Source organism: Heterodontus francisci, chromosome 23, assembly GCF_036365525.1.
Source record: "Heterodontus francisci isolate sHetFra1 chromosome 23, sHetFra1.hap1, whole genome shotgun sequence".
NCBI lineage: Eukaryota > Metazoa > Chordata > Chondrichthyes > Heterodontiformes > Heterodontidae > Heterodontus > Heterodontus francisci.
The window spans coordinates 17,302,595-17,318,042 of record NC_090393.1 but is presented as its reverse complement, the minus strand read 5'-3'; the positions used below and the strand labels follow the sequence as shown (position 1 = coordinate 17,318,042).

Below are 15,448 nucleotides of genomic sequence, written 5' to 3'. Positions count from 1 at the left end.
AAACTTGCCTTGGTTCAGTGCGTTTCTTTTAATTATTACATAATTGAGAAAAGGGTAAAAGTACACTTCTGCAAAACTACAATCGGTGTACAGTTTCATTTCAAAATATAAGTTAAACGTTTTCATGAATTTATGATATCTGAAATGATTAGGATAATTTCATTGAGGAAAAATATAATTTCATATTACACCAGAATCAGTTATGTACAGGAACATGGGAGTGTTCTCTTCTGCAAAACAAGAACCTGGCAAGACCAAATGCTACATTCATCGTTCTAGTCTACAACCAAAACTCTAGTGATTACTCAACAATATCCTCCCCATTGGGTTTTTTTGAGCCAGTCCCAATATTTTGCTGGTGCTGTTAGCTTAACTCGGGTGGAATAATCAGCCAGGGTTCCTACTCCTGATCACTATTCAGCAACCCTCTGTTGGAAATTACATGTGCACAGATTACATGAGCACAAGATGAGACACAGCAATGTGGCCCTCCCTTCTCCATGATCAAATGGTCTACCAACATTATCTTCTCAAGCAACTGAGGATGGGTAATAAATGTTGCTTTTCCTGCATCACCCCCAGTGCAGGGTTCAAGTTTAATGCAGTCTATATGCAATTCAGTATGACGATGAGTGCAAGTGTTTGCATATATGATTGGAATTACCAACACGTGTGTATGTATTTTGTTGAAAGCTGGTTGCTGTTTGGGAAGTTTATTTCAGTGCAGGAACAATCTGTCTGTTTCCAACAATGTCTTATACAGGACTGTAAGGTGAGCTTAACAAGACCATCACGTCAGAAAGCTCACGGTAATACATATCTGTTTTGCAACCAAGACAATAGATGATACTTTGGCTTCTAAGACAAACTTCAACTGTGGGAGGCTAATTCCCACTGGAGCTGAATGTTATCTTCCCATCTGGATCAGGGGAGGAAAGAACGGTCAACACAATCTACTGGCAGGGTACTGCGTGTTCAGTCAGATGACAAAAATATGGGAAAAATATCCTTTAAGAAAACAGATTAATTTCACTGTTGTAACAGATTAATAAAGTGCTGTGCACCCGTTTCAACTGGCCCACGAGGAGCCTTCACTTCTCCTGGAGAGAAAGCTCCAATATTCGCTTCAGCAAGGCCTCCTCTTCCCTCTGTTTTTCCTCTTGCTCCTCAAGCTCTTTGGCAGAAAGCTCCATGGCAATTTGCAACTGAGTGCTGTAGCTGGAATCCCTATCTGTGGAGTCAGAACCACGGGAACCTGCTATAATGCTTTCATTGATCGCCCTAGAAAAGTTGAATCCACAGAAAGGTTAAAGGTACACTTCAGGACCATTTCATAGAATAATTCAATTAAAGCAATATTTTCCCTGGATCTCTTGGTAAATGTACTAATTAGAAAGATCCCAGTTCCAATCCTCAGTCTCTGTTGACAGCTCAGCTCTGCAGGGTAATAGCAGTGAAGCTACAATTGGCGGCAATGCCCCTGCATTAGAGATGGAGGGCACTGTCAAATTATTAGGGTTCCCAGTCTTGATCATGATGTAGTGATTATCCTGTAAAGTGTGTGCATGTGGACTCCAAGCATGAACAGCATTCACCCACCCCTGCCCCAGTTAGCTAGTGTTACAAAAGTACTTTTTTTAAAACTAATTTTTTTTGAGGATGTATTAAAACTAAAAAGATTCCATGGATATGTTTTTTTTTAACCAAGTTCACCGAAAGGACACTGGATGTTGTTTGGAAACCACCTGTGATTTGGCTCAGTAAACAACAGAACCTTTAGTGAAAAATTGTTCTAGAGAAGCCACATGTCAAGGTTTATTGAGGTCAGGAAGTCAACACTCTGTTTGGGGTTTGGAGACATCGTTTTCAGTTTAGTTGGGGTGTGAACTGTTTGAAGTTAGTTGGTCTTTTCCTGCCATAAAAAAATCACCCAGCTCACCTCCTCCTCTACCTCTTTGAAGAAATCCTGCAAAAATCCAGTGTGTGAGAGCTTAAAAACCCTGGTGCTGCATAGCTCCTCAGAAGCTGAGAAAAATCCTGCGATTCAAGTGTGTGCTGGCGGAAAAACCCTGAATGCACATTTCTCCTGGAAAGACGACTATAATATTTCTCGATTTCTCCATAACAGACTGCTTCTGAAACGATCCCATTGTCCCGTCTCAGAATACCCGGACGTTAGACCAAAAAAGGGACAACTGACTTCCTCCATCTCTTTAGTCAAAAATTAGCAAATATTTGGCCAAAGTGGTCTTTTTTGTAAGAGAGAATTTCTGTATTTTTTTCCCCAGTGAGTGTAATTGGGGAATTTAAAAAGGGAATTTTCATATTTCAATCTGTGTGTTAATGCTTTGCTTCGTTACTGGTTAAGTCTTGTTTTGTAATAAACTGCTAACTTTGTTATTTATTAAAAGAACTTGGTCGGTGTATTTTATTCTGGGATAAAAAAAAGAGTATATGATTGGCTGTACCGGTAACCGGGTAAACATTTGGAAAAATGTTGTGACCTGTGGAGAAGTGGAACTAGAAAAGACAGTGCAGTGCACTCCTCCCTCCTCGGTCATAACACTAGACTGTCAGTAATAACTATCTGGACTTAAATCTGAAGTAGTGCGACACATGTTTTGAACTGTCCACCAGCACAGTATTCTGGAACATCAATATGCTGTGCCCAGACCTGGCAGCAATCTTTTCCTCTGTCTCTTTGTAAATTTCAGACTTAATCTCAGGTACTTCTCCACAGGAAAGGGTAAAAATAATCCTAGCTCACTTTCTGCTCTTTACTGATTTTAGTACCAGCCATGAATGGGGAAGAAGAGAAAGAAAATATTTTTCTTAAAAGGGAAATACATTTTTGAAGATTAATATTCCCTTACCTTTCACTATCTTGGTTCAAGTTCTGCTCTAACTGTGAAGTCCTGCTGGGAGGCATCTCCCATGCACCCTAAAACACAAGAGCACTCAGTGTCACTTTTAATTGCTCCCAACTGCATAAAGTTATTTACATTTATCTAGTGAATTTTATCAGGATGTCAGTGTTGGAGAATGTAAAACTGTGCCACATCTTATGGGACAATTATATTGCAGTTTTTGTGTTGAAGTGTTAACTTGACTCAATTTTGTAGCATCTCATCTGAGTCGGAAGGCTGTGGGTTAGAGCCCAAATGCAAACTTTTACACATAAGCGCGACTGATAATTTGTGCAGTATTGAAGATCATTTGTTAAATTGATGCCCATCTGAAAATAGAAACATGTTGTTAAAGCTTTTTGTCTTACGATCATCAGGACAATCCACAAGAATACTAATGTAAGGGAAAACAACAACTTTATACAGTATGAGAAGAGTGCTGATTGGTTGGCAATTGAACTCTGATTGGCAGAGGTGTTGCCATGGAGAATGCAGACTTAGTCACAGTAAACTTTGCATTCTCCATGGCAATGCCTCTACCAATCAATCAGCACTCTCTTCTAATACAGTATAACGTTGTTGTTTTCCCTTATATTGGTATTCTTGCGGATTGTCCTGCTGCGTGCAAGACGAAAAACTTTGACAACATGTCTCTATTTCCAGCAATACTCAAGTTCCGTACTACCAAACGACTATTTGATCCCTATCTATTTGTTCAGGTGGATGGCAGAGATCCCTTGGCAGTACTGAAATGAAGAGCAGGAGGTTCATGGTGGCCTGGAAAATATTCTTCCTCCAATCAACACCACTAAAACACATTATCTGCTCATTTATTTCATTCAATTTCCATTTATTGGATTTTCCGGTGCTGCCTTTGTCTAACTCTGAATGCACTTCAAAGGCAATCCATTGGTACTAAAGCTCTTTAGATATCCCAAGGCCCCGAAAGGCAGGAAATGAATGCAACAGACTTTGCATTTTGGCAAACGGTGCAAGACTTTTTGGAAGGTAGTTTTAAACTGCTTGGGTTTGATGTCAACTGCAGTGCAAGTAGAACTTGTCTGAAGCTTTCTTTTAAAGTATCATAAAACGGCTGAGCTCTGGGCCAGGTTTGATGCCACAACCATGCTTATCTCAGGCTGGATACAGTGGGACTTTCTGCTCTAACTCAAGATGATGAAAATAAAAATCCAGAGCCTCACTTCTGATTGTTCTCCAGGATCCTTACTGGAAATTGTTGTGTGTGTGGACATTAGTTGAGGCTCAGCTCTGATGGATTCCACAGTTACAAAGCTGTCCAGCCTCACATACAAAGAGCTGATACTTGGGTGGCTGCTATTATTTACCCATGGAACCATAACCTAAGGAAAGAAAGGCAGTATCCCATTATATGTCGAGGCACAATTTCCTCCTTGATTTCACACTCACTTCACTGCCATCAGGACGGGAATCCAGCAGACTCTGCTGGATCGCAAACTGAATCAGTTGATCATTCTCATCTTCACCTCCAAGCACCATGTTCCTGCCGCTGCCACGGATGTGGTAATTTTCTGGTATGGTGAAAACAGATGGGTCCACTTTAAAGGTTGAGTCTGAAGAGAGTAGAAAATTGTACAGATTAACTCCATAAGCTGCAACTTGGCACATTAAGTTTATGAGGTAAAAACTGTAGAGGCAACATTGCACATAGCCTAATACACTAACAATCACACGGTGCTCCTTTAACAGGTTGAGAATTTCATACTAATGCAGGCCGGCCTACCTATGTTGTTCGACGACAGTGAAAGTGCTCCATAACTTTACAACTAGTTTTGTAAAATTGGAGATTATTTGCCTAAACTTACTGTGTGAAACCGTTCTAGACGGACTACACTTTATGGAGCTATTTAACCTTTGCTGAGCAGTATGGCTAAATTCGTTACATTAGCATGAAACTAACTCTCTCCCTATTTGTAATGTTTTCAGCAGTCTCAATCCATTTCTAGTGGGATTTGGCCTGCAGCACATAAGCGTCTGTGCCTAGTATCGCAGTAATTGACAATCTCATACAGACAGGCCACCGCAACTAGTGTCTGGAAATGTGTTATCATGTTGGTGCAGTAGTGGGTGCTCTTACCTTGCTGCACCTGACCTGGGAATGCTCGAGGCAGACAGAGAGTTCCTGAAATGGAATATGTTCCATTCTCCAGCTCCAACATCCCTCACCTTGAGCACAAGATTCACCAAAATACTGGATCTGCAAGGATGGCATGAGAGCACAAGACAGAAAAAGAAAGGGAATGATAAAAAAACAAGAGGAAAGCTAGAGATGGAGAGAAGAGCGAGAAAAAGGAAAAAAACAGAGGACAAAGACAGACAGCAAATGTCCAAGAAATACAAAGAGGGAGCCTGAACGAGAGAGAAAGGGAGAGGGGAAGAAGAATGGGAAGAGAAAAATAAACAGAGAGCTCATCTGCAAGAGAGAGAGAAAAAGAGAGACACACAGTCATACACAGAGCAAGAGTAAGCAAGTAAGAAACAATCGGCAGATGCACACAGAGCACGGAAAGAAAAAACAAATGGGAAACCGAAGCAGCAGTTCCTGTGCAGGATGGCATTTCTCACCATTACTTGGCTGAAATTCCAGTGATGAGCCTCTCCTAGCCCATGATTTTTAACTGCAGTTAAATGCTAGGAATCAGAGGGAATTTCATGATCAGGACTCTCGAGTGCTGTCACCAACAACAAAGTCCAACTCCCTCAGTATAATCTTCCCAGAAAACAATTAATCCTGCTTCTAAACAAATTTTTCAGATGCACTCCTTTATCCCCATAGACATTCCTTCTTCCCAATGTATGTTTTAACCCTAACCACACAGGCAGGTTTAACTGTCAGTACAAGTGCTTTGCATGGAATTAGTTTCCCATTTCAGGTTAACATTTGTGATGATCTTTAGGGATAAATATGCATATTTTCATAATCCCCAAGCAAAAAAGGAATTTCAAATGATCCAAAACATTACACATCAAGAGCCAGATTGGGAAATTTTAAACATAGTAGTTGTTTAGCAGGGCAATGTACACAGTATACAAACCTCCATTAGACGTTGGCACTGCTAAGTTGCTCTGTGATCCCTGGTGTGCTTGTGGTGTTGGTGCCTTGACGGTACTGCATGCATTCACATTTCCAAATGTAATTCGTGCATTCAGTACGTAGAAGAGTGGGATTTCTGGGACAGATAAGATGGGATAATTTTGAATAAACAGTTGAAACCAAACACCAACATTACCTTGCCGAGAGGCAGATAGTGTCTCTCAGCTAAAGCAGAACTGTTCAACATCCCTTTTATGAGCTTACAATGCTACTGATGTCAACTCAACCTTTGCTGGCCCTGCAAACAACTATAGGAGCTTAGGGGCTGACATATACCCAGAAGGAAAGAAAGAACTTGCATTTATACAGTGTTTCCATAACCACAGGATGTCCCAAACTGTTTATAATTAGTTACGTTTTTGATGTGTAGTCAGTGCTGTAATGTAGCAAATACAGCAGCCAATGCGCACAAGAGCCCCCCAATAACAATGAAATAAATTAACAGGTCATATTTTTAGGTTAGTTCTAAGATGAAAGTTGGGCTGGACACCAGGAAAATTCCCTGCTCTTCACTGAACAATGCAATGGGATCTTTTACGTCCAGCTGAGAGGGCAAACCAGGCCATGGTTGAATACCTCACCTGAAAGATGTAACCTCAGACAGTGCAGCACTCCCTTGCTACCGCACTGAAGTGTCAATCTAGATTGTGTGTCAGGTGTCTGGAGTGGGACTTAAATGCATGGCCTTCTGACTCAGAGGCGAGAGTGCTTTCACAAGGCAAGGCTGACAGCCAGTTGACTTCCCCCACCCACCATCCCATCTCAGAGGATAGCACTCTTGCCTTTGAGTCACAAGGTTCTGGGTTCAATTCCCACTCCAGGGCTCGAGTGCCAAGATCAAGGCTGACACTCCACTGCAGTACTGAGGGAGTACTGCACAGTTGGAAGCACCATCTTTCGGATGAGATGTTCAACTGAGGTCCCATCTGCCTGCTTGGATGGATGTAAAAGATCCCAAGGCACTATTCGAAAAGGAGCAGGCGAGTTATCCTAGGTGTCCTGACCAACATTTATCCCTCAATCACCATCACACCAAAAAAAAATAGATCTGATCATTATCACATTCATGTTTGTGGGAGCTTGCTGCGTGCAAATTGGCTGCCGCATTTCCTACATTACAACAATGACTACACTTCAAAAGTACTTCATTGCCTGTAAAGCACTTTGAGACGTCCGGTGTTCGTGAAAAGCACAATATAAATGCAAGTCTTTCTTTCTTCTCTCTCCCACCCCCCGCCAACACCCGGGCCCCACAATATTTTCTCCTTTTCTGACAGTGCTGACTCGGTGAGATTCAGCTCCAGTTGCCAGAGCTTCCATTACTTGACCCAAGTAGGCAATGATTTATATCTGACCCTATACAGCAAATACTTGAAGTGCATTTGACCATGGAGGAAAATCTGATTCTGTCCTCACCAAATGTTAACACACACACACACACACACACACATACAGCAGTGGTTACTGGGTAGAAAAGAACAAAAAGATGTAGGAATTTGAATTTTACCTATTTTGACAGGAAATCCTGGCGGCAATTGCAATGTGATAAAGTCCCTGAGTTTTGCAAAGTGTAGGCTGCTCCTCGCCATGAGATCTATGATTGGAATCACCTGCTCCACAAAGGACAGTGGGTATTCCTCACAGAGCCACAGTGTTGCTCTAAATCTGCTTAGACAGGAGAGAAATAAAATGCACTGAATAGTGTGAAAAGTCCTGGATTTCACCCAAATGAATAGCTTATATCGTGCCATTAATGTAGGAAATGTAAAAAAGCATCACAGGAGTGCAATTAGACAAAGGTTAAAATGAAGCCAAAGAAAGTTATTATGAAGAGTGAGTAAAAGGAATGTCTTAAAAAGGAGGAGGTAGAAAAGCAAAGAGATTTAAGGAAAAAATTCCAGAGCTCAGGGCATAGATGTCACAGCCACCAATGGGGTAGCAAAGGGAGCTCTGGATGCACAAGAGGTGCAGAAGGATTGCAGAGTTCTTGGAGGGTTGTAGAATCGGAGGAGGTTTCACAGATGGGGTGGGAGTTGGGGGGTGGGGGGGGGCTATGGAGGGATTTGAACACAAGGCTGAGAAGCTGAGAATTTTAATATTAAGGTGTTGGCAGACTGGGAGCCAATGTAGGTGAGTGGGCACAGTGAGTGGTGGGTGAGCTTCAGTTTATGCAGGTTGGAAGTTGGGAAGCCAGCTAAGAGAACTTTTGAATAGTTAAATCTGGAGGTAAAGAAAACATGGGTGAGTGTTTCAGTAGTTGATGAGTTGAGGCAGGGGCAAATATGGCAATGTTACAGAGGTGGAAGTAGGTAGTCTTTGTGATGAAGCAGAGATGGGGTGGGAAGCTCAGCTCACGATCAAATAAGACTCCAAGTTTGAAAACAGTCTGTTTCAACCTGAGATAGTGGCCAGGAAGAGGGTGAAATTTGTGGTGAAGTAACTAGATTCCTAGAAGGATAGAAGTGTTCCTAATTTAGTTTTGCAAGAAGAACTTCAATCTACAGTGTGGTGCTTTAGGTAGGACCTGGGAGTGGCAATCAGTGGTGAATGAGGGAAGATTGGTTACATGAACCGGGAGAAAGAGAAACAGGAAGAGCATCTCTGAACAATGTGCATTCACATATATACTTTCAAGCTATTGTACATTTTGAATGCATCTGCAGTGCGCCGAGACCATGGATTAAACTTGGGACCCACTTAGTTTTTATGGGGACTTGAGGGACAAGTAGACCTGCACAAATCTTCCACAGCAGTCTTGACAGACCAGGAATTGCAAGTGCAGATATTTCTGAAAACAAATTGACTTGAAATAGAGGAAATAAAGCAACAAAAAAAAAAAGTAGGAAGAACGAAAGTCTGGGGAAAAAGAACACACCATGTGATAATAGTGAAACTGGTCAGTGACTTTCAAATCAGGGCCAGTCATTTACTCTGTGCCTCACCTGGGTCCGAGACTAGTAACTCAGAAAAATGCACAGACTAGACAGGCCCCTGTCAGAAGCAGTGGCCTAAAGAGAAAGAGTTTGGCAAACAGTTCTTTTAAAATGGGGCTGGGGTGGTGTGGGCCTTGGGCCAATTTCTCTCAATGTTAGCTGAAGGTGACAAGTTGATGTGTTTCAACATCATTTACATGACCATGTCTTGTGCTTGTAAGTTACCCTCTTTTAAAGCACTTGACCATTCCTTCCCCATTGACAAATTTTATTTTCTTCACTTCTTTGGGCGCTCTTCAAACCCCTCACCTATTCCACTCCGCCGACTCCCTAGCTCCTGCTATTTAACCAATGATGGAGGCTGCCTTGCACTCTAATTTTCACCCTCATCTCCAGCCTTCAGTTTGGCTTTTGAGAGAGGTGCTGAAACATTATGGGCATGAATTGGATGTTCTACCACTTTGCAACTGCTCAATACATTTTCTCCAATACTATTCTTGGCTGTTGCCAAGGATCCTACTTGCGTGTTTTGATACAGAGCTCCATGGGTCGACCAATATCCCGTTCTCCAAGGTCAAACTCTGGGTTGAAATATTCTTCTGGCGTGATGGACGTCGGATTGTTAATAGTTGCAGTTTCTGTGACAAGGTGCTGCAAAAAACAACAAAGACATTACATAAGACTGCACCTCACAAGCAAGCATTCAAACACATCAGCTACAACAACACGGAATGTGTATGCAAATCAGGAGATATGACTATATGACTGGACACTTCTACCCTGAACTTTGATTGGTCATGCAATCAAACTGGTGGAATCCCCATTCACTGGGGTATTATACGTGGCGATGCTGTCATCAGGAGAATGGAGACAATGCAGTCAAAATTTTTATAGAGACTTGTTCATTGGAATTCCTGAAATCTATCACCCATCTAAGTCTCAAAATCATGTCCATCAGTTGCCTCAAGACCAATTAGTGGCTCTCTTTCTTAGGCCAGAGGATGGTGTGGGACGGGGTGGGGGTTGGTTAGGTGGGGGGATAAACCGTATCTCTTTGGTATCACGTTGGTTCCTAGCAATCTAGAAATGGAAAATAAACGCATGAAAGCCTGCCTAGAAATGTTTCTCTGGCACTTACTCCATTCTGTGGACTGATGTGCTCCTCTACTTTTCCCATCAGAGATTCAAGTAGATTTTTATCATCTGTAAAATAAACAAAGACACAGTGAAGTTAGAAAAATTGGGCCATGTTTTTGACGATCTAACATTAAAATAAAGGAAGCTGCTCAGTGTTCAGATTGATCTTCTGAAATTGGGATTAAAGCACAAGTAGTGAGAGCTTTGCTCCAAATGTAACTTGTGTTTTAAAACTGCAAATCATAATACCTTCTCATGGTCTAGGAATCAGACAGTTCTCAATGCTTGGCATGTAGCCAGAGCAAAAGCTTTTTCTGAAAGCTTTGATGTTTGATGGACGATTGATTACTGAATTACTGCAGGCAGATATAAATGGGGAATAATCAGATGCAACTTGTATGAAAAGACCAAGGCTGAAGTGCTTATCTATATTCTTCAAAAAAAAAAGTTGTAAACTCACATAAAAATTCAGTTGTTCTTCTTGGTAAAGCTACTCTTGCATTTATATAGTGCCTTTCATGACCTCAGGATCTCCCAAAGTGCTTTACAACCTAATAAAGTTCCTTTTGAAGTGTAGCCACTGTTGCAATGCAGAAAATACAGCAGCCAATTTCCAAACAAGATCCCACAAACAACAATGAAACATATGACCAGACTAAAGGATAAGTGTTGGCCAGGACACTTTGAATAGTGCTGTGAGATCTTTTATGCCCACCCAAGAGGTAAATGGAGCCTCTGTGTAACCTCTCATCCGAAAAGCAGCAGTGCTCTCAGTGCTAAAGTGCCAGCCCAGCTTTCCTGCTCAAACTGCTGGAGTGGGGCTTGAACCCACAACCTTCCAACTCGGAGGTGAGCACGCTACCACTGAGTCAAGGCTGACAGTTACTGGTAATCACTGCTGGTTTACTCTAAACCAAACAAGTGGTGAAGATGGCCTGAACACTTGATAAGAGGGCAACAGAACTTCAATAATTTTTGGAACTCTTTTCTCAGTTTTCTCTTCCTCCAACAATTCACAGGCTTTGAGATTCAAGTTTGGCATCATCTCATTGCTACTTATTCCAGATGTGCTCTACATAATGGGTCTTGCTTGTCTCTGTAAAACAGTATAGCTCTGTTCCCTCTCAAATACAAGAATATCAGTTATGGTGTACAACTGATTGGAGTTAAATCATGTAGATTGTAATGTTACAGCTATATCCTGGGATTTCTGCTCCCACTACATTTGGGGAGAAATTGAAAAAAGCTTTTACCTCTTAAATTTTACCCAAATTCACAGACCACCCTCAGGAGATTAAACAAGGTGTTGTTGCGGGGCGGGAAGAAAGATTCACGCGTGCAAATTACACAAGGTTAAAGAATCAGGCTGCGTGGGCCAACTGGTCTTCCTTAAATTTTAGATTTCATGTTTCTAGGTTGGTTTCTTTCTGTACCTTTATATTTGGCCTTTTCAGCATCAGTCAGGTGTTCGGTTCTGCTCCTGGTCACCACATTAACATTGTTCATAGTGAAAACCTACAAAAAAAAAACTGAACTGAGCTCGTGAATAGAAGCAGTAATTTCACCCCTAATTTCTTCCTTTTTATCTCCTGGATACGGAGATTCACAACGTGAAAGCCTTTTAGTATTTCACTGAAATGGTTATTCCACATACAGAAGACTAAACCTTGACTACCAACAGTCTATTTGATTGTGCAGCACATCACTGTAGGTGAAGTGCCAGTAGGTTTATCCAATACCACTCAGTTCCCTTAAACTCTTACTAATTTTCCATCCCTTTCCCCTCGTGCACCAAACCCTACCCACCCCCCAAAAAAGTAACCATGTAGTTCGAAGATATGGAAGCTCGTCTGGATTTTGATAGGCAGTTGTTATTTTCTCTTTCTCCTGGTGACCATGGGACAGGAATTGTATCTCCTGTTAGTGTCTAATAAGTTCTGTTAATGGATGTTAAATAGTTGAAAGTTGTTACTTAAGTGCTTCTGTTTTTCTGTGTAAAGTATGTTTTAAGAAATCATAGTTGGATTGCGGACACTGATTCATCTGGAATCAACGGGCTGAATTAGAACGATGGCAAGCTTCAAAAAGTGTGTGCCATGGAGCCGCCGCGATATTTCGTGCGGTAGTGCATTAACATGGAGGGGGCTAACCGCCCACCCCTGATGATGTAGTGCGGGCAGGCGCTCTTTCCCCGACAATGGTGCCCAGCGACGCCACATAGACTCCAGCGCCATTTTTAAAGGGTTTCAAGCCCTTCAGGGCCAATTAAATGTTTAACGTGATAGGTTTGTCAAAAAGTTAAAATAACATTTTATTGACACTACCAATCCCCTCTCCCACCCCCCCCCCCATGAATAATCATTTTATTATTTGTTCTGTCCCCCCAAAAAAAGGTAAATTTTCGATCATGACTTCCCCCTCCCCCCCGAACTTTCTTTCCTTTAACCTTCAACCCCTTCCCACCATCCCCTCAACCAATTGCGTTCGTTTTTGCCACTCCCTCCCTCCCTGAAAAATTCACTCCTCCCTCCTCCCCACCAATGTCACGGCTCGGATCTCCGAAGGTGCAGGAGTTCCGGCCATTGGCCGGAATATTGGTGTGGTACGGCTGTCAGGACAAGGTTAGTGCCTATGCATTGATTAAAATTTATTTAAATATTTAAATGAAGGCTCCGCTGCCCAAAGTCTCACTGCTGCTGGTAAAGTGGGACGAGCCTTCCCGGCATCGAGGCCTGTGGCGGGCCTCTCCCGGAAGTATTTTCCAGGCCCTCCTGCCATGATCCCTGCGTCAGGGGGCTGGTAAAATTCAGCCCTATATTTTAAAACTGAAGAGGCTGAACTTTGGGTGTTTTTTTTAAAAAAAGGAAGTTCAACTAAAAGGTTGACCAGTAAACAAGTACTGGAAAAATGTGATTTCAAGTAAACATAGCAGGGGGTTGTGTTGTGACGAGAGAAAATTTATGATGATCATGGGACTTGCCTGGAAAAAGTTTAGTTTCATTTTGAACTGTTAAAGCCACTAGGTTTTGGGACTAAAAGAGGCAGCTGGAGATCAGAAGAAAATCCTGACCACTGTCACCTCTCTTTGAAGAATCCCTGCTCTTGAAAAGCAAAAGCCTATATGAAGTTGCACTATTGCTTCCTATATTTTGCAGAACTCTTGAATGTTTGCAGAAACCTTACATCTTTAAAAGAACTTTGCATTGAATGTGTGACAACTGAAACCTTTGTTGCTGCACACCTGATAGAAGACTTATGTGAAGCCTTCTGTCGTTGAATTTCTTTGAACGCCTACCCAAACAGACTGTTCGTCAACTTCACCTGGAAAGATTCCTAGTGGCAGCCACCTATTCGACTTTAAGACACCTTGCCAAAACAAAGGACTTCGATATCTTCTATGCAGTCTAAGTTATTTTTATTCCTTCTATTTCTTTGTACAGCTATATAAAATAAATTTTTTCCAGTTGACCTGTTTTTGGATGTACGTGCATGTGCATGAGGGCTAGGGAAAAAAATAAGGGGCTTTAATATTTCAATTTGCGTATATATTTACTTCATTGTTGGTTAAGACTTGGTTTATAATAAACTGATTATTTTGTTGTTTATTAAAGAAACCTGGATGGTTCTGGGGACAAATAGAGTATCTAATTGGCTGTTTCGGTAAATGGGAAAATTTATTGATGTGTTGTGACCTGTGGAGAAGTTGGACTGAATTAACAGTGCACTCCTCCCGCCTCGGTCGTGAAAAGGTAATGGGGTGAACAGGTGTTGGGTGTTATAAAAACAAGAAATGCTGGAACCACTCAGCAGGTCTGGCAGCATCTGTGGAAAGAGAAGCAGAGTTAACGTTTCGGGTCAGTGACCCTTCATCGGTGTTGGGTGTTGATTAGTTAATTGTACTCAAATGTACATATAAAGAGCCAGCCAGCACTGGCAGGGTGTTGTTAGGAGTGGAGAAGTAAGCTCTGTGGCAAGCAATAAACAATCTCCACCAAAGCATCCTAGTCTCAGTGTCTTCTTCACAAACAGGCTTGGATGTTTCTCTAACACCCTTACTATGAAGTGATCACCTCTCTCAGGGAGTTGCTAGGAGCTGAATGGGAGTAGCTCAGAATACCTCCCTCAAGAGTTTTCAACTGTGTGTTTGGGACAGGAATACAGAAAAGAACGCAGTTAAATAAGTATCAGTGAAACTTCCTGTTTTACTGTACCTTGGCCTCATATGCTTGAACAATATCAGTCTTGTCTGTCTGCCAGCCCCAGAATCCAGACTTATTCCTGTAGGACAAGCAAAGGATTAAGTACTTCACACTTCTCACCTCATAATACAATGACTCTTCCTCCCATTCATCTTAGAGAGGTACAAATATCAACAAAGCAAAACACATGTGGCTTAAGATTGACACAACTTGGATCACTGGTCACATGTTTTAAAAAAACTATTTGTGAGATCCTTAAAGCGTGAATGTCACCATTACTATCCATATTAATTCACACAACCTAGGATCTGGGTTACGACTCCTCTAAATCCATTTTTTTTAACCCCATGATACTTTCATCCCATCTGCCCAGGTTCTTACCCTACTCCACAAAGATGAAAGGACAGCATTATAAACCCTCACCCCAATAGCATACTCATTGATCCCAAGTTCCAAAAATACAATACCACCAGCTCTTTCCCCTCCCTGGACCCTTAATGTTTTGAAATCACGTGGCATCCAATCTTCTAGTTCAGGGTAGCAAACCTCACAAAGCTCAAGAGCTAGAAAAAGAAATTACATGCAGATAAAGAGCCACAAACTTTAAAGTAGAATCACTGGTATTTTCACTGTAACTACACATATATCCACAGGTAGATTAGTCTGTCTTATGATGGGTCTATTCAGACTTATTATTATTTAAAATGTAAAACTGTTGCTTTTGGTAAGCAACAGTTTCAACTGTTAAGGGCATTTCATACTTCACCTCGGAATGACACTCAAGTTAAAACCCTTTTCAAATGAGCTATCATTGAAACTAAAGGAGGAACATTGTACAATTTTCAATTTCAAATGAAATTAAAATACTTATAATGTGATCATTCCACTCACCAAACCTCCCCTTTGCTCCGATCCTGTTAGTCATGAGAATTAAAACAGATTGGAAACTCCTATTTTTTTTTTAAAAGCAACTACAATTTCTCAAAAGGAAACCAAATACATGTTTTAGCTCAGCTTGATTTCATCCAGCCTACTCTAATTCTCTTTCTACGCTAATCAAAAAAAAGACAGTATTTTTCAAACAAGGAACCGTGGAGCTTCTCAACATGAAGATTGCACATGATTTCTAAAAATAAGAAC

At 41.4% G+C, this 15,448-nt stretch overlaps 2 protein-coding genes across 9 annotated transcripts in view; one reads left to right on the top strand and one right to left on the bottom strand.

Annotated features, from left to right (window-relative positions):
- The window catches only part of git2a (G protein-coupled receptor kinase interacting ArfGAP 2a), a 145,808-nt gene that overhangs the window by 8,876 nt on the left and 121,484 nt on the right, over positions 1–15,448 (top strand). The gene's annotated exons all lie outside the window — the stretch shown is intronic.
- Positions 9–15,448, bottom strand: part of ankrd13a (ankyrin repeat domain 13A) — a 36,873-nt gene continuing 21,433 nt past the window's right edge. The window contains exons 7-15 of one of the 2 annotated variants that reach the window (XM_068054767.1): positions 14,321–14,387; positions 11,543–11,624; positions 10,111–10,175; positions 9,493–9,623; positions 7,547–7,704; positions 5,981–6,115; positions 4,335–4,498; positions 2,874–2,941; positions 9–1,281 (exon numbers count right to left, since the gene is read on the bottom strand). In XM_068054767.1, the coding sequence (XP_067910868.1) occupies positions 1,092–1,281; positions 2,874–2,941; positions 4,335–4,498; positions 5,981–6,115; positions 7,547–7,704; positions 9,493–9,623; positions 10,111–10,175; positions 11,543–11,624; positions 14,321–14,387 (1,060 nt within the window). In that variant the 3' untranslated portion in view covers positions 9–1,091. The remainder of the gene's footprint in view (positions 1,282–2,873; positions 2,942–4,334; positions 4,499–5,980; positions 6,116–7,546; positions 7,705–9,492; positions 9,624–10,110; positions 10,176–11,542; positions 11,625–14,320; positions 14,388–15,448) is intronic. The other variant, XM_068054768.1, reaches the window with a different exon arrangement.